The sequence below is a fragment of the Arachis hypogaea genome, chromosome 3, assembly GCF_003086295.3.
Source record: "Arachis hypogaea cultivar Tifrunner chromosome 3, arahy.Tifrunner.gnm2.J5K5, whole genome shotgun sequence".
Lineage (NCBI taxonomy): Eukaryota > Viridiplantae > Streptophyta > Magnoliopsida > Fabales > Fabaceae > Arachis > Arachis hypogaea.
Window position 1 is genome coordinate 28999497 of NC_092038.1, and position 25034 is coordinate 29024530.

Consider the following 25034-nt stretch of genomic DNA (forward strand, 5'->3'; position numbering starts at 1 on the left):
CTTTAAGTTTGGTGTTGACGCTTCATTTAAGGGTTTTCTATTTAATTTTATGGCACTAAGGGAGGTGAATCATCTTCATAAAGGAGCGCAGCCTGAAGAATAAAACGATCGCTCAGATAACTAAGGTGGTTGAGTTTCTTTCATTTCTTTTATTCCTTCCCGCTTTTACTATGTTATGTTCCGGTTTTCTGCTATTTTGCTTTATTTGCTGCATGATCCTTTATTAGTTAGAATCCTAGGACTAGTTTGGTTCTCCCAATTGCTTTAATTCTGAAAAGATGTCTCATGTATTACTCACTGAGCTTGAATCCAAATAAAAAAAATACAGGAGTGATATATTGCATGAGAAAGTGGGTCTATATTGAAGAATAATCTTATTTACTTAAATGTGGTGGTATTTTCTATGATTATGAATGCATGACATGAACAGTGCATATTTTTGATAGTGAAGTTTGTAAATGTTAAAATTGTTGGCTCTTGAAAGAATAATGAAAAAAGAGAAATGTTATTGATAATCTGAAAAATCATAAAATTGATTCTTGAAGCAAGAAAAAGCAGTGAAAAACACAAAGCTTGCGAAAAAAAAAAGAACCCTTTAAACTAAAAGGCAAAGGGTAAAAAAAGGATCCAAGGCTTTAAGCATTAATGGATAGGAGGGCCCAAAGGAATAAAATCCTAGCCTAAGCGGCTAAATTAAGCTGTCCTTAACCATGTGCTTGTGGCGTGAAGGTGTCAAGTGAAAAGCTTGAGACTGAGCGGTTAAAGTCGTGATCCAAAGTAAAAAGAGTGTGCTTAAGAACTCTGGGCACCTCTAACTGGGCACTCTAGCAAAGCTGAGTCACAATCTGAAAAGGTTCACCCAGTTATGTGTCTGTGGCATTTATATATCCGGTGGTAATACTGAAAAACAAAATGCTTAGGGTCACGGCCAAGACTCATAAAGTAGCTGTGTTCAAGAATCAACATACTGAACTAGGAGAATCAATAACACTATCTGAATTATGAGTTCCTATGGATTCCAATCATTCTGAACTTCAAAGGATAAAGTGAAATGCCAAAACTATTCAGGATTGCAGTTTTAAACCCCACTATAAGAAGAGACATGAGCTTAATCGAACTTTCATTCTTATGCAAATTCACATCCTAAACTTATATTAGTTTTGGTTGCTTGAGGACAAGCAACAGTTTAAGTTTGGTGTTGTGATGCATGAGCATCTTTTCTATCTTTTCCTAGTGAATTTGCATCTAATTTGTTGAATTTAATAAAGAATTAATTGTCTTTTAACCAATACGGATGCTACTTTAAGTCTTTTGTAATTTTGTTTATTTTAAGTAGCATTCGACGGAATTTGATGGAGTTTCTGCAGCACAAGAATCAAAGGAGATGGCAGCGAGGAGAGACGCGTACGCGTGACTGACGCGTGCGCGTGATTTGGAGCTTTCCATAACGACGCGTGCGCGTGACTGATGCGTACGCGTGATTTGAAGATTTGCTCAGCGACGCGTGCGCGTAACTTGCGGAAAAGACCATCGATGCGTACGCGTGACTGACGCATACGCGTGACATGTGCCACGTGCAGAAAACGCAGAAAAATACTGGGGGCAATTTCTGGGCTATTTTGACTCAGCTCAACCCAGAAAACACATATTAAAAGCTGTAGAATGGACAAAACAAGTGGTCTCCACCCATCAACTGAAGACTAGTTGGTTAATTCTAATTTAAATTCAAATTTGATTTTAAAATAGGAAAAGATATTATTTTAATTTTATAAATTAGATTTTAAATTAATTAGGATTAGTTATAAAAAGGATAGACTTCTCTTCTATTGAGAGATTCCATTAGGAAATTCTATACAAATTTACATTCCACATTCCATGAGCAACTAATCCTCTATTGTTAAGATTAGGAGCTCTATCTATTTGTATGGATTGATTTTATTATTTTTTCTATTTTAATTCATGGGTGGATTTATAATTTAAGAATTGTTTCGCTCTTCATCTTATGAATCTGGGTGGAACGGAAGTCTGATCCTCTTTCTATTTGAGTTCTTGTAAAACTTGGAAAAGCTCTTTACTTGAACAACAGCTTGAAAACATATTCTCCTAAATTTTAATTATCTGGATTTAACGGGATACGTGACATATAATCCTTTTATTTTTGGGTAATTAGAATTTTTGTGGCATATAAACTAGAATTTGATCATGCAGCTTCTAATTGGAATTAATTGACCAAGGAATTGGCAGTTAATAAATTTTAGAGGAGACTAGAAAGGTCTAAGGAATTAGGGTCTAGTCACATATAGTTTGCCATAAATTAAATCCTACATGATTAAAATAGTTAGTAAGAAAAGTTAATCCGGAAGAATAGATAACTTTGAAACCTTAACTATTTTATCTATATTTTCTTCCCAATTTATTTACTTGCCTTCTTTTAATATTCTATATATTATTTAATGTCTTTTATATTGCCCAAACATTACTTTCTGTTTGCCTGACTAAGTCTATCACTCAATTATTGTTGCTTGATCCATCAATCCTCGTGTGATCGACCCTCACTCACCTGAGATATTACTTGGTACGATCCGGTGCACTTGTCGGTTAGTCTGTGATTGTACCGCACCAGGGGTTGCCTTGACGGATTCTCCGAGACGGATTGAATTAGTCTAGAGCTTCTCCATTCCACAAAACTCTCATTTCACAGTCGAGATGCAACAATAAATTAAATTAATAGTATGCTCTGGAATACCTACATTAATTAGAGTGTCCTTGACAAACGACCACTTCAGTCTATCATCAGCCTTTTCTAAATCAATCTTAATAGCTATCCACTCTTAATAGCCATCCACCCTTTTCTACTTTTTTTTTGTGCCCCATGGAGTGAATAACTTCTTGGTCCTCAAATATAAACAAAATACTGTATTCATACCTATCCCTCTTTATTTGTTGCTTATTTGTAAAAATGAATAATTTGTTTATATTTGAGGAGATGCTACTATGCTGAAAGAAAGATTTTTTAGCAGGTGTTGCTCTTGTTTGTCTCGATGTGGTGAAAACACGTGTCCTATTGAAATATTTACTGTTTTTACATGTGTTACAGTCGAATACAATAGAAGGTCCCACAATTTAGTAGGGATACGAAAATCGAGGTTTTTAATCAAATAGATTAAAAGTAACAGTAAACTAATTAATTGTAGATTAAATATAATGTAATGTAATTGGTTTTTGGTTTTTAACGCTCGGGCCTCAGTTTGGTTAAAAAAGTTGAATGGGCTTGGGGAAAATATTATACCAAAAAAAAAAGAGGACCCAACTCGTCAGCTTCACCCACACTCTTCGTCACTTGTGATTTGCCCTATGCAATATAATATGAATTTTTAAAATATATAAACAATTTAGTTTAATTACATATATTGTTATAACATATATCAAATAAATCTCAAATGATTAATCTAATGTATGAAAATGCCAACTGCTATAATATAATTACAAAAATTATTCATAATTTTATTCTCCCCTTTAATATATTATTAAGATATTAAATAATTATTTTAATATTATTGTTTATAGATATCTACAAATACTAAATTGCATTTTTCTTAATCATGTATAATATTGGAAACGACTTTTTCGATGATTCATTATTTTAAAACTCATTCGACTATTTGAATTTTAGAATACTGTTTATATCTAACATTCATTTAACCTTTTTTAATTAAAACACACAATCAACTAACTAACTGTAAGATTACTTTATCTTTTGTTAAAAATAAAGTTAAAATGCAAAAAACAACCCCTTGCACCGATTTAGACATTTTAAAACATAAAAAATATGACATACAGAAAAACAGACTATTTCTAACACTGGACTTAAACATAAAAGTTAATTAAGCATGCATTACGTTTACCCATATGTTCAATCTTTTTTTTCCTTCACACCATTGGATCTTTTTCCTCCAGACCAACACATCTACATGTTCAATATCCAAGACCCATCTAGATAATTATTTAACGGCCTGCCCATTTAATAAAAAAAAAAATCAATTACCCCAATTATATTATTGTTAACTACATTCATTATCATCAATAAATCTTTTGCTAAGCACGGATAACTGTCACAGACCCTGCCAACTGCGAGGTCTACCGTGACTTTTCTTAAGATCACCATCCACTATATTGAGAACGACATTACTTTTCTCTATACACGTGTTCTAACTGTGGCCAAAACACGTAACATCCGCGGGTGTCGAAGGATCTTTGGTTCAGCACAGTAGAATTTTCTTTATATTTGAGGACCTGACAATAAGTAAAGAAAATCAGAGCTAATTGCATATGAATTTGGTGATTTGAAAGAAATGGCCAAAACCAACTAGATATGGATATTAGTAACCTAATAAAAAGTAAAAAATATATATATAAAAATAAATAAGTAAAGCCAACTGGATATGAGCTTTTCGAGATTTAAAAGAAATAGGTCATTCTCAACTGCACCATTCATTTGTTGCTCATAAAGAATTGAATTAAGATGTTAGATATTGAATTATTCCAAAAATCTAGGAATTTCATTGTCATTGAGATTTGGAGTATTATCAATAACGATCCTTTTTGGTATCTCATAGCTACAAATGAGATCCTTTTTCATGAACTTGATGAATACTTTCTGAGTGAAGCTAGTAAATGTATCGTTTCAATCTATTTGGTGAATTAATCAATTGCAAATAGGATAAATCGATGACCATTTGAAGCCTTAGGGTTGGTCCGATAATATGGATACCCCACATTGGAAAGACCATTTTGATATCATGTTATGCAATGGGAATGGAGGGCATTAATTCTATCAGCATGCATCTCACATTTGTGACATTTTCGAATAATGTAAGCAATGCAATCAGCTTCTATGGTGGACCAATAATAACTACTTACTAAAATCTTTTGTGCTATCATTTGACGATTGGTATGGGTTCACAACTACCTTCATGGACTTCAGTTCTAATGATAATGACTTCGCAAGCATCTACACATCTGAGAAGTGTGTCATCAAAACTTCTCTTATAGAGAATTTCTCCACTCAAGAAAAAGGCCATTCCCAGTCATCAAATGATCTTTTTACTCGATTCATTTGTCTTTGGCAGGTATTTTCTTTCTTTGATGTATTGCTTGATATCACAGTACCATGGATTACCATCTATTTCCTATTCGATATATTTTCATAGTGAAAGTTTTTGTGTTTTTACTTGGATTGGTATGACATTAGAACGGACTTCTAATTTAGTCATCATAGCTAAGATTGTTAGAGCGTCTACAAATTGATTCTTACCTCGAGACAAGTGTGAAAATATATTTCATCAAATTCCTCAATCATCTTTATCAATTACTTTTGGTATGGAATTAATTTTGGATTTTTTGTACTTCATCTTCCTTTTACTTTATAAATGATAAGTGAAAAATCATCAAAACTTCTAATTGTTTGATTCCCAAGTTGATCGCAAGACATAAACCATTCACGCATGCTACAAACTCAACTATATTGTTGGTGCATTCAAAATCCAATTTTATAGCGATTGGATACTGCTTTCTAGTGGGTGAAACAATCACAACACCAATTCCACTTCCATGCATATTAATAGTTCCATTGAAGTATGTCTTACACATTGCATCTTTTACTTCGTCAACTTGTACCACTACCATTTCATTTAGGGGTGTACAAAAGATAACCAAATTATAGTTAACCGGTTAAAAAATCATAACTACATCTTAGTTAACCAATTTAATAAAACAATTTTAAAAATCATATTCATATTATTAAAAAGTAGTTAAGCAAAACCAAATTTTAAAAACTGATTTTTAACCGGTTAACCAAAACCAAAACTAAATTTTATGCAACTCTTGTGATCAAATTGATTAACCAATTTTTTTGTAAAAATTGGTTTTTAACCGGTTTTTAGTTTTGGTTTTTGAAAAATCCATTTTTTTAATGTAAAAATTAGGGGTGTTCAAATCCAAACCGATCCAAATTAAACCGTTCATCCAATTCAATCCAAACTGAAAATCGATTAAAACCGCACTAATTCGGATTTGATTGGATTCTATTTTTTACAAACCACTCGATCGGATCGGATTTCGGATCTACTTTTCATAACCGATCCAATCCAATCCAAACCGCACAATGTACTATAATATTATTATTTTATTATTATATTTACAATTATACTTATAACATGTTCAATTTGTTATACATTTTTATATTATTCAGTATTATTATTATTTAATAAATATTTTATGTTCAAAATGTTATTTATTTATTTATTTTAACTAACTTATAATTTTATTTCTATTGTTATGTTATTGTTGGCCTTTAAAGATATTGTTGAGACTTGTTATGTTATTGTTGATTATTTAAAATTTGATGTTAAGACTTGTTATATGTATTTAATTTTTTTAATTTACAAAACCGCAAATCCAATCCAATCCAAACCGCTTGAAATTGGATCGGATCGGATCGGATTTTTTTTTAAAGTCATCCAATCCAAACCGCACCGCAAGCAAAATTAGTTTTCGACTCAAAACCGATCCAAACCGCACCGCAAACACCCCTAATAAAAACCAGTTTTTTAAGAAAATCGATTATTTTTTAAAATTGGTTTTTATTTTTATAACCGATTAAAAACCAATTTTTAAATTTTCTAACCGATTAATAACCAGTTTTATCATATAAGATTAATTTAGTTAATTAACCAAATTATATTTTTGGCTAACCCAAAAACATATTTGGTTTTTGGATTAACCAAATCATCTACTGCCCTAATTTCATTATCAAGCAATTCGGGAGAGGATGATCATGGTTCTCCAATGGCATTTTCAAACCAAATGATCAGCAATTGTGTTCCCAATGATTAGTTGTTGTAAGGCGTGCAAAATCTTCATATGTTGCTCCCACCATGTCTCCAATGTATGGAGATTGCAACTTTCCCAAAAAGTGTGAACATGTTTCTAACACAGTAAGAGGAGGTTGTACCTATGTCGCCTGAGATCTCTGTCTTTGGACATATAGTCTAAATGGCTCATCAATTTTTTTTGTTTTGCATAACTAGTTGTTCATGAGTCGGTGCTGATTCTAAGTTAAAATTATATTGACTCGCGAATTTTTCAGTCAGATCTTTCTAACTAGATATCTTAGAGTGATCTAATTGAATATATCATTCCAAAGCGAGTCTTCTTAAGCTTTCATGAGAGAAGCTAATAAGATTTTTTTTTTCTTTGGACCAAATTGCCATTTTGGTGCAATAGCTCTTCAAATAAAAAAGTGGATTGCCACTTCCGTCATATTTGGTGAACTTAGACATTTTGAATCCTTTAATGATACTTAAATAAAAAAAGAAAACGAAGGTGAGATGGAGGGGACGAAGGTTGAGTCGGCGGAGGTGGATGTGGTGAAGTGAAGGCGGGCACAGATCTGTGAATGCAACGGTGGTGGGCAACACAAAGAGGAAGAGAGGCAGAGGTGGATATGGCAAAGGGGAAGCGACGTAAATTAGGAAAACGTGACGGTCGGTGGGCTCAGGGAAGAGGAAGAGAAGCAAACATAGAGGAGGAAGAAAAGGTGGCGGATCTAGATGAAGGAGGAGCAGACACAGTGGATTTGGACAAGTGGTGGAGAGTGAGACGGGGAGGACGAAGAGAGGAGGATACAATGGCAGTGGTGGTGGATGGAACAGTGAGGAGAGAAGAGCAATAATAGGAGTAGTGAGGAGGAAAGAAGGAGAAGGAAAAAACAAAATGGTAAAAATTTGTGTCTTATGAATTGTCTCCATGTCCCAACTTTAAAGAAGGATATTGAAGATATGTATTTTGTGCGTCACCATGTCTAACAAAAGTATATGTTTCAACAAACAAATAGTTGACGTGAATTACTGTCTCTATGTTTGATAGATATAAAGTTATAAACACTAACCAAACACCATCTTAGGGAGCTTAGGGGAAAATGCCACACATCAATGACATCACTAATTAAGTCAAGCTACCCCGAACAATGTAAAACATTATGGGTATACTGAGACATCAAAAGAAGTGCATATGATCAACGAAGGGAAAGGGAGAAAGAAGCAATGTTATTTGGAGAACCAATTCTCATGACCTTTTTGGTTTATATTTTCGCTTTCAAATATTGTGTTTCACAATTTGTGTTGCAAAAAAAGTGAAAACAAGTAAACACACTAACTATGCCTCCCTTCATTAAAGTCACTTCCAAACATGGTTTAGTTGGCTTTATTTTTACCTTCCATGCCATTCTCTATATTTACTCTTCCCAACATAGCCTAAAACCTAGGCAAAGCCTGTGGCTACCAACTAGTTAACCATTTACCATTACTTCATAACAAGGTTGACTAAGAATTAGGAAATATGAGAACATAGTATTCCACATTCTAAGACAAATCAAAATTGATAGCAACAACAGTACAGGAGGTATATGAGGATAAAGCTGATTAACTCAGTTACATATGGAGAATATTGTATTGAAAATTCAAACATTGCAGTTTGGATGAAAAAGAGAAAGCTAGCTCAAATAAGTAAAGAATATTAGCATGTGAACATGGCAAAAGTCTAAGGTATGTTAGAACTTAAATTCAATATTCATTGTAGAAAGTGGGACAACCTACATTCTATGTTTCTACAAACTTAAAGTCTCAACCAAAAAATGGTTATCCTGGTAACTCACTTTTTCACTTTGCTCTAATCTTATCCTAGATGATTTCTCTTTAGATGTTACAATAAGTCAATACAAAATTGAATCCGGATATTCAAGGACTATTTAGTACTGCATATCATTTGGGTATTCTTTTAAGCAGCTTATACATGCCAAAAACGTTCTTGTCTTGCCACAGGTAAGGGATGAAAAAGGACCTATACAAAGATGGTGAAAGCTCCCTGTCCAGATAAGGTATTGCAGCAATAGCCTGATATGCATAGAAAATGCAAACAATCAGGAGAAAGAAACAATAAATAAATAAAAAAGAACAAAAAAAATTATATGTTAGACAGAACGATAATGGAAAACTTTGAAATCGTATTGAAGACAAAAAATGATTTCCAGAATGACTTCTACCTCCCAAGTTGACATGTCACTTCCACGAGTCAGGTAAGGTCTCTTAAGCTGAAGCTCAACAAGGAAAGTACATGCATCAATATCATGGAGCTGTCAAATCAATGGTAATGATGGTTAGTTTACTTCTAGCAAAAATTGACAACAGAACAAACAACTGATCTGGTTCCTTTGTAGATTAATGAGGACATACATATTGCTCATTTGATGCCTTATTCTTGTTGTTAAAATATGACGGAGCCGATGCAGTTCCACCTAGTGTAGAATTAAATGGGAAGGGAAGAAGACCTCGGAACCCATCATCAATCCATCGAACTTCACTCACATAATTAGGAATGAAAAATGATGATGGGAAGCGATGCCATTCGCTTCCAACACAAAGCACAGAACCTGAAATTTAAGGGAACAAAACAATTAATAATTCTGATGTTTGTCCCAAAATGTTAAATGATTTTAGCCTTTGTCTGATACAGAAATTAAAAAGGAAACTAGCATATGAGGGCATAGATTCAACTTGAAGCACACTTTAAATATAACCAAATATAAAGATGCAAATTGAAGTAACACTTTGGGTCAATATTGCATGTGGCATTTAGTATCTTGAGCATTATTTATCATCCAGTTTCTGTACATTTTTTCAATAGTGAAATCACCACCAATGAGCATGCAACTTTGTGAAACACAGAATCTTTTTCCCTTAAGCATCCATCAGTTCCATTCCCGAAATCTTTCTAAAGCTATAACAATCCTTGCAGATTGAATCATTCATATATATGTTATAATGACCATTATAAAGAAAACAAAATCACCATTCTATTTGACACTCACCAGTTCCTGCATCATCATGGTGCTCTAAAATCTTGTAAACCTCCATGGGAGCAGAGTAGCCATGAATTAGAGAAAATGTACGGGCATGAGAGGCACATAATATAAGGCTAAGAATAACCGGCCTCAGAATTTTGGCTGCCTGCATTAGGAAAGAAGGAAATCTATAATGCACTTACATTGACTTGATATTTAATGTAAAGAGAACTTTCTAAATCCTAAGTTAACTTATATCTCACCTTTACCAGTATAGAATCACTACGTGGATTATATTTGTCACGGAAAAGATCAGGGAAGCTCTCAATGACAGCTGAAGCAGCAACACAAATAAGCGGATATATTGGATAAAGAAACCTTCATGAAAGGTATCAAGGGAAAATATGAATAAAGGTCAGTTATTGCTAGAATTGGTACCGGAAAGAAAGAAATGGAGTACAGAATGTTCTACTGAATTGGAAATTTTTGGTAATAGGCCAAGACGATCAACCACACCTAACCAATCCCTTCTTTGATTTATTTAGAGTAACTAACAACCCTAACTGATTCATGGGTCCTAATAGTTATTAATGTTGTGTATACATATTTATGATGATACAATCAAATAAGAATAAATAATTAGTTCATCTCAAAGGACACTAAAGGAACGAAAGGTGAGTACCCTGCACCTACAAAAGATACCAAGGCTAGCTAAAACTTGCATATTGGGAGCATGTTTGTGGATCAGCATGTGCTTAACAGAATTATGAGTGGCCGTAGAAAGAGAAAGCGGATATCTGCATGATTTGGTTAGGATGAGAAATATTATGTGCAGGGGTTAAATGAGAAATAAGGAATTATTTGGTGAAGATTTGGGAGACCGGAGTATCTCTAGGAACTCTTGGATTGGTTTTCTATCATTTTTCCTTCTTTTGTTCATATTTCTTTGTTCTGGAGATATCACACTGATCATACCTGCACTCGTAATTCACTGTTTTTCGTTCCACCACTGGTTACCAATGGCTATCAACCTATCACCACCATTTATTAACCATGGCCAGAAACTGTTATAAAGAACTATACCAATGCACAGGATAGTGAAAATCATAAAAACCAAATCATTGTCTACTTGGATTAACAGGAGAACAAGGTGTGTGAACCAATTAGTAAACAATGCCACTCTTTCTAAACACCCATCTAGACTTCCACTTACAGATGAAACATTTAACAGTTTAATATTTGCTAACACAGTGGAACCATGATTTATATCCATTCTATACATAAAAATTAAGGCATTAACTACAATAATCTTCTTGGTGTGTAGTGTCTAGTGCAATAGTATACAAAATTTCTGCTCAACTGACAAAGTATTATTAACTACTAATTTTTTAACGCCAGCTCATGTGGAACTATTACTATACCTTTCTTCTTTATGTGGTTGCAAAGACATAAACCCCAGCCAAATATATATAGGAGATACCACAATCAACAGGTCTGGTGCATATTTCTTCCTTGCAATGGGAAGAATTCCCAAGAATAGCAGAGCAAGAAGAAAACAAAAGTTGAAATTGTTAAATCCATTCCTCAGGTAATAAAGGGGTCCTTCAGTCCCATAAAGATGGCTTTCACCACCACCAGCTACATTGTATATTAAAATATTCAAAACGGATGACGTCCATCTTCCATAATAGTGAAAGTCAATAACTATTGACAATGCCTGTAAAATGATGCAATCATTGCAATAGAGACAAAATTGAATAAATAATAATGTGAAATCCATATCTATATATTATGTTCAATATTAGATGGTATAAGCATATGAATTACAGGCCAGAAAAGTGACTGGTAGGTACAATTCTATGTGTTGAGTAGACTTACAAGAAGAATAATCGATGTAACCGCCCCGGCAATGAATGCCCGATTAAATTTCCTAGACAATGAATAAAGTGTGACCGGAAGGAAAGCCAAGATTGAGAATGGCCAGCCGAGTATCACGCCAGTAGCAGCAACAGCAACTGATGCTGCAGGTTTGTCAAGAAGAAATAAACCTGATGCAAGAGACATCGCATACATGGAAAACGAACTTGGCAAGAAACCTACAAACAGATAAAGTGAAGAAAGTTAGCAAAACTTAATCCCACATTTCAACCCAGGTCATTGATTTCAAAAAGCTTAATAGTTGACTGACAATTCAGTTAGTTTGTTTCAAAAAGGGTATTTGGTCTTTGCATGAAGGTAAGAACCATCATCGAATGCATAAAGACAGAGAATAAAGATGTTAAGATATCAAAGTTTGGAATACAGGAAGATTTCACTTACTTGTGCTAGCAAAGAAACAGCCACTGGTTAAGCACAGCATTGCAAGCGCATACGAAGCAAGCCGTTTTCCATACTTTTGTGAAAGAGCTACAACAAGAACAGTTTCTGTGATAACTGAAAGAAGACCGAGAAAGAGTCTTACAGCAACGAATACTCGCACCTTCAACAGAAAAAAGACACATCAATAACCAGAATGGACAACAGAGTTAAATACTCAATGCATCAATAAATCGCCACCAAGCACTGTCAAGTCCATATAACAAATCAACTAGCCCGGTTTGAGACTTACTTTTTCCTCAGCAAATAACCAAGAAGCAGGTCGACCCACCAACTCATGAAACAAAAGGTACAAATAAGATCGAAGAGCAAACTGTGAACTGCAATTTGCACACAGCATTTGTCAATATCATGGAGACACAAAAGCAAAGTGAAGAGACTAGAGTGAAGTTTCAATCCTCAAGTGATTTTTTCATTTATTAAAAAGAAAACCAAGTAAACTACAATTTTAGACTTGGTAAGATCATGATGCTAACATTTTAATTCTTGAAAGAAAGAAATAAACAATCGTTTTTTTTCTTTAACGGCTAAGCTATCACCAATTTCATAATCTTTCTGGGGACTAAAGTGATCGTTTACCCAAAAAAAAAACCCCAATCATTTCCTGCAAGCCGCAGAGAAAAACCCAACCTATGCACATCCAAATGTACATGGTTTTCTTTCTCTTCTCAAATGCAAATTAATTTTTCTATCAGCGGGTCAAAATCTCTCCGAATTGAATCCAAAGGCAGCTTATCACATAAATAGAACGTTCTTCAATGACAAAAATAAGAAAAATAGAAGCTATTAGTGCACTAATTTAAATAAAGTGGACCTGTATTCCCAAGTTTGGAAGCCAGTTTTATAGAGAAGGAAATGGAGGGGCTCCCAGTAGTTGAAGACTTCGTCACAGTCATGGATGATGTTGGAGGAGGCACTCATGTACCTCAGCATTCCAAGAGCCACAAAAGGGAGGAACCACCCTAACCCTTTTTCATCCTCAGCACCTCCGCCGTCCGATTTGTTCGCCTTGTCCAGCTTCGTGTACGTTGACGGCGACGGATCCGACGGTTGGGAACGCCTCTGACGCGTGACCATGGCCATCGATGAATTCTGAAGTTTTGAAATGAAGTGTTTGCTGCTGCTTGTTTTTTGAAAGGGAAACGCAACCTCGAAGAGTTTGCTTTTGGCTGCCTTCTCCAATGGGGAAGGTATTTTCTACTACACCGTGAAGTAACACTTGGGAAATTGTTACATTTTATAACAAATAAAAGGGCAATTTACTTATTTAAATAAAATGACAGAATCTTTTACCTAAATGTGCAAAACGTTACGTGTATGTGCAAAAATTTAATTTTATGTAATCCGTGGCAACCTACCACAGTTTCCTGAAATGTGCATAAACCGTAGCGTAGCAGGCTGGGACGGTTTATGGAAAAACTTTGGTCATGTAAATCGTAGGAGGTCCCAGCGGTTTACGAAGGAGGCGTGGCATGCATAAACCGTGGTAAGTCACCACGGTTTATGAAGAGTATGGATTACACGTAAAATCCGGTAATCCACCGCGGTTTATGTATGTGGTGCTATATATACCTAATCCGCCGAAGCCTGAGACGGATCATTTGTATCAGCACAAAAAAAAAGAAAGACTTCTTGTGTTGAGAGGAATTTGGGAAAACTTTGGAGGTTTGAAGGAGGAGTGGGTGGTGGAGCCAATGGAGGATGAGGATCGCTTGTACCGACTAAATGGCGTTGCTCACGTGGCAAGATATATCGACGAAGAGGTTAGTTAGTATTATTGTTATTATTATTATTATTAAAATTCATACTAATATAAATATTGATATTATTAGGAATATTCTTAGTAAAAATATTTTATGATGTTTATTTGTAATGTTATTCTGATTAATGTTATTTACATAAATATTGATATTATTATGGTTACTGTAAATCAAAATGTGAGACGTTTACTAATATTGTCTATGTAAGTGTTAATATTATTATCGGTATTGTTAGTAAAAATATTTCATCATGCTTATTTATTTTGTTAGTCTGGTTAATAGTATTTTTGTAAAATATTTTGTTATAAATGTTAATAATTTATTGAAAAATATTTTTTTTCTTTATTTTTAATCTTATCATGAGTGCATAGTATTCGTAGTTTCATTGTTTATTACACAATAAGAGAATCAATGAATTTAATGTGACGATTCTAATAATTTTTATGAAAATTATGTTTGATGTTGTTAGTAATGGTTGTATGTTAAGGGATTTTGTTACCCACGTTTTGCAGCCTAGTAGGGTTATTAGCGCCGTTAGGAGGCAACAGAATATGCCCTTACATGACCGGATTATACCGTATCTGGAGACCGCGGGCTTGTATCATCTGGCTAGGCTAAACAGTCAGTGGTTCTGGGTTGATGAGGCTCTCCTTAGCACATTTATTGAGCGGTGGCGTCCGGAGACCCACACGTTCCACATGCTGTTTGGTGAGTGCACCATTACTTTGCAGGATGTCGCATATCAGCTGGGTTTGCCGATTGATGGTGCACCCGTTAGTGGGTGCCTGACTGAGTTTGAGAATCTGATGGAACACGGTAGACCAGCATGGGTGTGGTTCCGGGAGTTGTTTGGGGAGTTACCTCCACAGAGTAAAGTGAAGCAGATGACAATGTGCTACACATGGTTCCACGAGAGGTACCGGGTTCTCCCTGCAGATGCTACTGATGAGACCGTGCGTGTATACGCACGTGCTTATATCCTGATGCTGTTGTCGTCTCAGCTGTTTGCGGACAAGAACGCAAACCGAGTCCACCTTCGGTGGTTGCCTTATTTGGCATCATTGGACGACTTGGGCAGATATAGCTGGGGATCGGCTGCACTGGCCTGGTTGTATAGGTGTCTTTGTCGTGGGACAAACAGGAACGTCGTTAACTTGGCTGGGCCGCTACAGCTACTACAGTCTTGGATTTTCTGGAGGTTTCCGACTCTGAGGCCCACTGGTTTTGACGGGTTCGGGTTTCCTCTTGCTTCCAGGTAGGGTTTAGGACTATCCGTTCATAAATTGTAAAAACAGCATGTGTTATTCTTTGTTTTGACATCATTTCACTTAAAATTGTAGGTGGGCGACATTTGTGCCGAGGAACGATGCAGGGGCACAGAGATCTAGGCATGAGATCTAGGTATTTTGGACGACATGAGATCTAGGCATCCCCTCCACCACTCTGTCTTCGCTGGTGACAGCCTCCGCGTATGCCCAGCCTGACGGCATAGCCCACAACGCTTCGGCTGGTTCTCCTGAGACTGATCCATACTTCCACGGATCCTGGTTGCCTTTGGACGACCTTCCTTAGCACGCCGCATATTAGGGTCAGGAATGATGGTAGGCCCAACATATGGAGGCCATAGTCCTTCAGGGATAGGTGGGAGAAACCCCTGCCTGTAAACGTTGAACACCTCACTCATACGATACACCTCGTGAACATATGACGCCCAGTTAAGCCGGGAGTAGGCGCAACACGCAATGGCGTGGCAACAAGGATAATGCAGCGCCTGAAAGTGGCCACAGTCGCATCGGTGATTCTTAAGGGAAACTCTATAGCTACCCAGCGAGAAGCTCCCGGTTGGTGTTGTCTCTGCGACGGTGTACGCGGACTGATGCCTGTCGTATAACGTCACAGTGAAGCACCTAGAGTCTCTGAGGTTCCGATCAATAGCCTTGACCAATGCCTGACAAAATTCATGCCCAGATCCGTGTTGTGCCTCTGCTGTTTGTCCCCGTACCACAAATAACTGAGCAAGCCTCCCGTAAGTTGACTTCACCAACGATGTGACCGGGAGGTTGCGAGTTCCCTTTAGCACGGAGTTCACACACTCACTGATGTTTGTGGTCATGTGCCCGAACCGTCGACCACCATCCTCATGTTGGGTCCATTTGTCATACTCCATCCAGTTGGCCCAGTCACACATTGCTGGATTCTCAGTCCGCATGATGTTAAACTAGTAGTAAAACTCAGCTTCAGTCTTTGCGTAGGCAGCATTCACCAACATCCTCCTTGAGTCCTTACCTTTGAACGTTAGGGCGAAATTCGCAGCCACATGCCTAATACAGTAGGCTCGGAAAGCCCGAGGAGGCAGCCACCCAGTCTCAGGTGCCTTAAGCGCTGCCTTGATCCCATTATGCCTGTCAGAGATAACAAGGATACCCTCCTGAGGAGTCACATGCTGTCGGAGGTTGGACAAGAAGAATGACCACGACTCTGCATTTTCGCCCTCCACAAGGGCAAATGCTATCGGGAGGATGTTCGAGTTCCCGTCCTGAGCTATCGCCAACAGCAGCATCCCTCCATACTTCCCATACAAGTGGGTACCATCAATACTGACGAGGGGCTTGCAATGCCGGAATGCCTCGATACAGGGTGGAAATGTCCAGAAAAGCCGGTGAAAGTACACCGTCGACTCATCAACCCCACCACCAATCCGAACAGGAGACGTCTTCAACACCGTGATTGTTCCGGGCATTGTCGACTGGACCCCTAGCATCCAACGTGGCAACTCCGTGTAAGACTCTTCCCAATCTCCATATATTTGTGCTACTGCCTTCTGCTTGGCCATCCAAACCTTCCTGTAACTAGGCCTGAAACCGTAATCGGCTTCTGTCGCTTGTTGGAGTACCTTTACCGTAACAGCAGCATCTGCCCTAACCAAAGGAACAATCCTCGTACAAATAACGTGGTAATCCAGCTGATGGTGATCACTTGAAATAGAACTTGCCAAGCATGTGTGTGGCCCGTTGTACCTCCTAACCTCCCAAGTGCCCTTTCGTGCACGAAGCGCTACACGAATCAACCAACTACAACCCTTGCCGAAATCCTTGCATTTTCCATGATACTTCAAATGATCTGATTGATGACTCTGTACTCAACACCTCACCGGATGCTATAGTCCTTGACACTCAGCACAGCTTCATCTTTGTTCTGGAATGATTGCCCAATCTGAAATTCTGTAGAAGATCCCCCCACTGTGTTACCACCGTCTTCCTGTTGACCAAGAGCATTTAAGTTTAGTGTGGAGAAGTGTGGAGGGTACTGCTGAGAAGCAGAACTTGAAGGCCGATGCGGCGCATGTGGATCACCACCTGTGTCCTCGTCGCTGTCACCTACGATATCAACAGGCTCCTGGTCAGACTCATCGTCACGCATTGCATTCTCTACTTGATCAGGTCCACCAAAGTCTTCGATATAAGGTAACAGGCCACCACCGGTGCCCACAACGTGAGGAGGCTCAATGACTGCTGCATTCTCCAAATGTACAGAACCAACAACCTCCATTCAGTCTAAATCAGCCGCAAACGAAGGACATTGAACCGGCGGAAGATACGGTCTGACCGCAGGCATCGAACTAGATGCACCACCCGCGGCAGCAAGGCTAGGAACTGGAGCGGATGCCCCAGAACTATCGACACCAACCTCCAACTTCGCGAACAACTCATGGATTCTGATCTCCGAAAAACTCCTTACACAGTAGAACAAAACCCTAATATCTTCATCAGCCTTAACCGCAAAGGTATCATACTGAACACCGGTCGAGACAACCGCGATGGGAATCTTGTAGAATAGTTTTTTAACCCACTTGCTACCCAACACGCCAAGCTTCTCCAAGATGATGTTCTTCAAATATGACAAACTCATGGACGAACTGATAAAAATACTCAGTGGTTCTCTGTCGGTAAACTTCACACCATGGCTTTTGCTTTTTTTTATTTTCCCAGAGCAATGGACTAAGGCAAGAAAACTCTCTTCCTCACTAGCCATTGTGAGAATGATCTCTTATGGAGCTTGAATCACCCACATATATATAGAGTTCCCGTCATTGTAAACCGTGGGAACCTACAAGGTTTTCTGGCCATAATTGAACCCACATAAACCGTTGTAACCCGCAAGGGTTTATGACCAGTTCAGTTTCCTCATAAACCGTGGTGACTTACCACGGTTTATGCATGCCACGCCTCCTTCGTAAACCGCTGGGACCTATTACGGTTTATGCACATTTCGGAAACCGTGGTGGGTTGTCACGGATTACATAGAATTGGGTTTTTGCACATGCACGTAACAACAATCCGTTTTGCACATTTAGGTAAAGGTTTCGACCATTTTATTTAAATCAGTAAATTGCCCCAAATAAAAACTTAATTATTTTAATAAAAACTCAGCTACAGTAAATTTTATTTAAAGTTAATAAATAAAAATAATTAAATATTACTCTTAATTATCAATTTTATGTAAAATTGATTGCATATAAATTTTTACCAATTATTTTTAAATTCAACAAATTTTTATTTTTATAAATTCTTAATAATTTTTCTTAATGTCATTTTGAAATTAGATTAATTTATTTTATAATAATATTGTTGTAATCTAATTGTGTTATAATAAAATTTATTTATCTAATATTTATATTAAAAATTTGATTAAAAATAATAAAATAATCAATTTATTTGACGTGAGTAATTTTAAAAAAAATCTAAAAGTAAAAATTTGATAAGAAATAAAGTATTTAATTAAAAATTTTCGGAGACTAATTTAAATATTTATTTTTTATAATTAATTTTAAAACTATGTCAACTTTTTTTTCTCCTTATTTAGTATTAAACTTAATTAAAATTTAATATCTATATAGACTAAGAGAATGTTAATTTTACTATATCTCAGAAAGTATTTTAATGATTAATATACTCAAATATAATTTAATGATGTTATTAATGTACCAACTAACGTTTATTTAAGTGTATCAAGGACTTAAATAATTTTTTGTAATTATTAAAATCAAATTAGTTATTATCTAAATCTAAATAATTCAAATTTAAATTAAAAACAATTTCAAAAGATAAATTGAACAACATGATTATCTCAAAATTATATTTCAGAAATTATGTAGTTACTTTAGAACTAGTTTCACGCAAATTTGATTACATTACAAGCCCAGTAAATACCTCAAAAATGAGATTACGAATCTCAAAATTTTGCACATTTTACTTTCATTTGCGAAATGATTGAAAGTGAAAAATTGCTAACCTCAAAAAAGTTGATCTGCTTCTAATATTCAAACATAAAATGCATACTAAAATAGGTATGTCATTTGGAGAAGCTTTCTTTCATCTTAAACAAGGTACAATACAAAGTTTATATTCTTGGCAAACGGCGTTGACACAAACTAAAAGTGATTCGACTTTCTACACTACTTTAAGAAATGTGGAGACACAGGAGAAGAAGAATTTTCAATAGATTTTCAATGCTCCTTGTCTATATAAGATAGATTTGGACCTTTGAAGACAAAGAGAAGAACGATTTTGAGAACAAAGTGCTGTTATTTTCATATCTCTCTTGTTCTTAGATTATTTTATTCTTTATTCTTCTGTCTTATAAGAAAATTTAGTTATTTGAATTGTAATCTAAGTAGTTCTTTTATTTACATCTTTAGAACAAATGACATTTTTGTAATTATGAGACCAGTCTTTGATTCACTTGTATTATCACTACAAGAAATGTGTCGAGTACTGTCAGATTTAATATTGCGTATTACCGTCGACTTTACCAACAGATTTAAAGATGGTTTTGATATAGAATTTGTTTAGTCAAATCGTTACCAGCGAATTTTTGATTTCAATGATAAATTCAACGGTAATACTTAGAGGCAAAACAAAGGAAATAGGCATGAACTTTAACGTGGGCTTTACCGTCAGATTTATCCAACGGTAAGCCATTTTAGTAAAACGATACGTTTTGGTGACCTATTATGAGTTACCGATGATAAATTCGATGGTAATAAGCCCTAAAATTGAAAGTGCGAACCTTGACCTCCTTCATTTCAAAAAACTTTTTCTCTCTCTAACATCTCTTCTCCCTTTCTTTCTCTAGCCCTTCCCCCTCCCCGCTGCTCCAGCCCCTCCACCCTGGCCCCGATCTCTTGCCGCCGCCTCTCCCCTCTCACAGAAACTAGCCAGTTCGTCTTCTCCCCTGGTATTCGCCGTAACTCTATCTCTCTTTGTCTCTGTTTCTCTGCCAGCATCACCGCATCGCCGCCGTTGCCATTCAGCACCGACGCCATCGCCCTGCAGTATCGACACGACTCTCCCTTTGTCTCTATTCTTCTTTCCCTTTTTGCCCCTCAAGGTCCATAGTCCCTCTTTCTTTTTGTTTAAGTTATTTTAGGATTTATTTATATGTTAATTTAGAATTTAAAATTTGATTATTATATGCTAATTTAGGATTTAGGGTTAAGTTAATTTAAGATTTAGAATTTGATTGATTATATGCTAATCTAGGGTTTAAAATATCAAATGATAATAAATAATAAATTTTGTGAAATTTAGGCCAAGTTACTTTGAGGATGATTAGAGATAGATAAATGTTATCCTAATAGGTTATATACAATAAATTATCCAAAGTGGCTAAACTATTTGTAGTAGCTTGGCTTCTACATATATATATATATATAAAATGAATATAGTAAATTGCCAAACTAAAAAGCTCTTGTTGGTTAATATAAGTGGAAGAGGTTTAGATTAATGTTAATACTAATAAGGTGACTTGAATTTTTATTTATTATTTCTCTTTTATCCTGTTGACATAAATAGTACTATTATTAGCAGCCTTAGCCTTTAGGTTTAGTAGTGTGCATATCGTCATCATCATTTAGTTCATTAGGAATTTGGTAAGTGTATCAAAGTTTATTAAATAACTTTAATAATAATAGGCATAATATATATGTACTCAGTGGAAGACAAGTGCTCTGTAGGGTTTTTTAGTATTCTGTTAGGGTTTGTAATAGAATTTTTGCTGTCATCAAGACTACACTATTAACGTCAATTAAATTTTAACATAAATCTCTGACTACTAGTTTGACAAAGATAATCTACATAATCTGCATGGCTGAGGCAAGGAGGGATGAAGATCTGACCGAGGAAGACAACCGAAAAGAAGGTAGGGATGTGATTCTGCTGGAAGAGGAAGACATATCAGAAAGTATTAACCCTTACTCCAATAGTCTCTATAGCAGACTCTTTGCTTCCAAAACCTTCTCAGTTGGAACCATGGGGAATGCTTTAAAGGCTATATGGGGAAATCCGGAGGAATTTAGCGTGAGTGACAAAGGGGACAATTACTTCCAATTCTTTTTTAATAAAGAGGTGGATGTCTTGCATGTTGAATGTGGTTCTCCATGGCTATTCAAGGATTACGTGCTCCATGTCAAGAGATGGAAGGAAGATCAAAACGGTGATGAAGAGATTGTTTCTAATTTTCTAGTTTGGGTTCAATTTTAGGGTTTGCCAGAATCGTTTAAAATCATCGAAGTTGGACGTAAATTGGGAGAGAGGCTGGGCACAGTGTTGGAGGTAGGTAAATTTCAGATGAGAGGCAGAGAAACTAGGATTGTAAAGGCCAAGATCAATATTGAAGCTACCAAGAAAGTGATGGATCAATTAATTGTTGCATGACCTAATAAAAAGGAGGTAGAGGTGGCATTGCGCTATGAGAGACTTGGAAAGTTCTGTACCTACTGCGCAAAATTGGGGCACGAGGTGAAAAACTGCCATGATCTACTGAAGGACACAGAGAGTGATAGGCTAAAAGAGGATGACATTGGCGAATGGGTTAAAGCCAGCCAAGTGGGAATATGAATTAACTCTGAAAGAGAAAGAACATTGAACAGCTCAGCCCAAAATCAAAATAAGGCTACTCAATGTAAGAAAAAGTCGGCCTTAAACTACTTATTGGAGGAATTTGCAAGAATGTTAATACAAGAGGAGGAACAAAGTTTGAAACCACAAAACGCTTGCAACAAGACAGCACCTAAGTCACCTCAATCAGCCAACTCTAGAACAGAATGCATAGAGGTTACCATAGCTGGTCAGTTCAATGCCAAGGAGGATGAAAGACAACCTATGCAATTCACTATTGGACAATGTCTCACAACAGAGGAAGGCAGGAAGTGGAAAAAATTAGCAAGACAAGGTGCTGGAGGGTTGGATACTAAAGCTGGATCCAAAAAAAGGTTGATGAGTGGTATAGTTGAAGGATCTACAAAGAAAGCAAGAATAGAGGATGAAAATGCAGCTGAACAAGGGGTGGAGGGTGCCAGCCTACAAATGGCACCCAAGGCGCCATGAGAACTATAGTTTGGAATTGTCGGGGTTTGGGGAAACCCCTGACAATTCACACCCTAAAAGGGATATGTAAATCCCACTCCCCTGAGATTGTGTTCATAAGTGAAACAAAGAACCAAGCTCAACAGGTGGAAGCAAAACTCCGGGCATGCAGCTATGAAAACTGGCATATTGTTAATCCATCAGGAATGGCAGGAGGACTTGTGCTAGCTTGGAAGGATAGCATCAATGTTCAAATTATAAACAGCGGGGAATTCTTTGTAGCAGCTGAAGTTAAGGAGTTCGGAAACAATGGGGTATGGACGTTCATTGGTGTCCATTTGAGCTATTCGGAACAAATTCGAGCCTTACAGTTTGAGGAGCTTACAACAATGAGTCAACAACTGGAAGGAAAAGTGGTAATAGCGGGAGATTTTAATGCTATAATAAGTCAAGCGGAAAAGGAGGGTGGAGACCAAAAATCAGCAACTACCATTGCAACAATCATTAATTTTATTAATAGCAACGAATTAGTGGATATTGGAATGGTGGGGCGGCCTTTCACGTGGACAAATCGAAGACAAGGAGAGGATTTGGTGAAGGAGAGGCTTGACTGCTATTTAGTAGGGATGGGATGGAAGCTGAAGTTTCCGAATGCAGTGGTGCACAGGCTCACAGAATCAGGCTCGGGTCATGCTCCTAACTTGATGAAAACTGAACCTCAATCCTGGCATAGTAAAAGGCGTTTTAAATACCAGGAACGTTGGTGTGGAGAAGATGATGTCGAAAGAATTATCAGCGAAGTGTGAAAAATGGAAGTAGTAGGCTCTGCTATGTTCTCCTTGGCCCAAAAGTTGAAAGAATGTAGACATAGATTAGTTCAATGGCAGATAACTGATGGTGCAGAAATTGGTGAATTAAAAATTATTAAAATATATACGTTGCAAGTATAGTTCTTAACTCACCAGAAATCCACTTATCAATTTAGAAAAGTGTCACAGAAGTTAAAATGAAAATACTGGGAGTATGAATCCCAGGTCGTCTCCCAACGAGTTGTAGAAAAGTGTGCTATTTTATTAATTAGATGTTTTCAAAAAGGTTTGAGTTGAGTAAACAGGAAATAAAATTGAAGAATTTGAATAATGTAAATAATAGCCTTGACTGGGAGTTGATTAGTTGTAAGCCCCGCTGTTGTTGGATTACTCTCTAGATTAATTGATAATTAAAGGTTATCCTGTTTAGTTATCTCTTACTAGGTAAGGGAAAGTCAAACTAGTTGGGATGCTATACCCGTTCACAAGTTGCAACCCACTTAATTAAAAGGGGTTGGTGTTAGTGACTAGAGGGCAAGCCAACAATAACCCAATTATAATCTTTCTTTCAAGCCTTCCAACTCAATGGTTCCTTTCAATCAACTCCCCATCAAGTTAGGGAACTACTCGCTCATTGTGAATGTAAAATTCATAACATATGAAAAGGAATTAAGGAAAGACATTGTAAATAAAAAAAATAATCAATTAAAAATGAAAGTAATCCTTGTATTAAATAATCCTAAAAATATTCCGATGGTAAAATTAACAAAGCAAAGGACATGGAAGAGTAAAGCCAAGTAAAGAAAACGAACTGGGATGACGAAATCTTGATGAGGTAATAACTCTTCTCAGTATCCCAATGCAAAAAGTGATAGAAAAATAAAATCCTAAAAACTATGAATGTAGAGAGAAAAACCTAGAGGAGGAGTAAAAACTAGATCTAAAACTAAAAACTGTATAGAATGAATTATTCTCCCTGGTTTCTGCATGTTCTCTGGCTCTAATCTGCTGTTCTGGGCCAAAAACTGGGTCAAAATAGGGCCCAAAATTGCCCCAGTGAATTCTGCAGATTATGCAGATCGCGCACGTCACGCGATCGCGTCGTCTATGCGGACGCGCCATTCGCGCTTTTCCTTGCCACGCGTTCGCGTCGTCCACGCCTCCGCGTCACTTGTGCTTTTCCATTCCGCGCGGTCGCGTGAGCCATGCGGCCCCGTCACTGCGATTTCTCCTCTTTCACGCGAACACGTGAGCCATGCGGCCGCGTCACTTCTCGCTGGTTGTCTCCTCAATTTCTTGTGTTCCTTCCATTTTTTTGCTAGCTTCCTTTCCACTCTCTAACTCATCCATGCCCTATAAAGCCTGAAACACTTAACACACAGATTACGGCATCGAATGGGATAAAGGAGAACTAAAATGCATAATAAAAAAGTCTCTAGGAAGCAGTTTTCAACCATGTAATAATTTTAGGAAGGAAATATAAATGTATGCTAAATTAATGAATAAGTGGGTAAGGATCATGATAAAACCACGCAATTAAACACAATATAAACCATAAAATAATGGTTTATCAACCTCCCCACACTTAAACATTAGCATGTCCTCATGCTTAATTGAAGGAGATAAGATAAATAAGTATGAACATGTAGAAACTCATGTAATGCAATGCAACCTATATATATGAATGCAACTATATGATTCTTGCCCACTTGATCAAAAGTAAATAAGCTCTTCAAAACAATTACAAATCAAATTCCACTAATTCTATCATTATACAGTAAGACAGATAAAAGTGTAAGAAGATAGCTCATGAAAGCAGGGAACA

At 36.7% G+C, this 25034-nt stretch overlaps 4 protein-coding genes across 4 annotated transcripts; 2 read left to right on the top strand and 2 right to left on the bottom strand.

Annotated features, from left to right (window-relative positions):
* Window positions 1-8606: 8606 nt before the first annotated feature.
* Window positions 8607-13519, bottom strand: LOC112790063 (alpha-1,2-mannosyltransferase ALG9). The gene is made up of 10 exons (XM_025832288.3): window positions 13089-13519; window positions 12507-12594; window positions 12218-12377; window positions 11777-11994; window positions 11320-11615; window positions 10162-10276; window positions 9926-10064; window positions 9291-9487; window positions 9101-9190; window positions 8607-8951 (listed from the first exon to the last, which is right to left on the bottom strand). Exons 1-10 carry the CDS (start codon window positions 13355-13357, stop codon window positions 8820-8822), a joined length of 1704 nt encoding a protein of 567 aa, XP_025688073.1. The 5' UTR covers window positions 13358-13519; the 3' UTR covers window positions 8607-8819.
* A 305-nt stretch (window positions 13520-13824) lies between these two features.
* LOC140183358 (serine/threonine-protein phosphatase 7 long form homolog) lies at window positions 13825-15293 on the top strand. The gene is made up of 2 exons (XM_072231771.1): window positions 13825-14037; window positions 14547-15293. The coding sequence occupies exons 1-2, from the start codon at window positions 13825-13827 to the stop codon at window positions 15291-15293; spliced, it is 960 nt and encodes a 319-aa protein (XP_072087872.1).
* Window positions 15294-15418: 125 nt separating this feature from the next.
* Window positions 15419-16243, bottom strand: LOC114927462 (uncharacterized). The gene has a single exon (XM_029297407.1). The coding sequence runs from the start codon at window positions 16241-16243 to the stop codon at window positions 15419-15421; it is 825 nt and encodes a 274-aa protein (XP_029153240.1).
* Window positions 16244-22417: 6174 nt separating this feature from the next.
* Window positions 22418-23206, top strand: LOC140183359 (uncharacterized). The gene has a single exon (XM_072231772.1). The coding sequence runs from the start codon at window positions 22418-22420 to the stop codon at window positions 23204-23206; it is 789 nt and encodes a 262-aa protein (XP_072087873.1).
* The last annotated feature ends 1828 nt before the right edge of the window (window positions 23207-25034 follow it).

Excerpts from the sequence above, each read along its gene's own strand:
- LOC112790063 (XM_025832288.3), bottom strand. The coding sequence starts at position 13,357 with ATGGCCATGGTCACGCGTCAGAGGCGTTCCCAACCGTCGGATCCGTCG. Across the intron at positions 11,616-11,776 it reads TTACATCGATTATTCTTCTT|GCATTGTCAATAGTTATTGA; the intron begins GTAAGTCTACTC and ends ATCATTTTACAG. Across the intron at positions 10,065-10,161 it reads GTGATTCTATACTGGTAAAG|GCAGCCAAAATTCTGAGGCC; the intron begins GTGAGATATAAG and ends TTCCTAATGCAG.
- LOC140183358 (XM_072231771.1), top strand. The coding sequence starts at position 13,825 with ATGTATGTGGTGCTATATATACCTAATCCGCCGAAGCCTGAGACGGAT. Across the intron at positions 14,038-14,546 it reads CAAGATATATCGACGAAGAG|CCTAGTAGGGTTATTAGCGC; the intron begins GTTAGTTAGTAT and ends CACGTTTTGCAG.
- LOC114927462 (XM_029297407.1), bottom strand. The coding sequence starts at position 16,243 with ATGCGGACTGAGAATCCAGCAATGTGTGACTGGGCCAACTGGATGGAG.
- LOC140183359 (XM_072231772.1), top strand. The coding sequence starts at position 22,418 with ATGAGAACTATAGTTTGGAATTGTCGGGGTTTGGGGAAACCCCTGACA.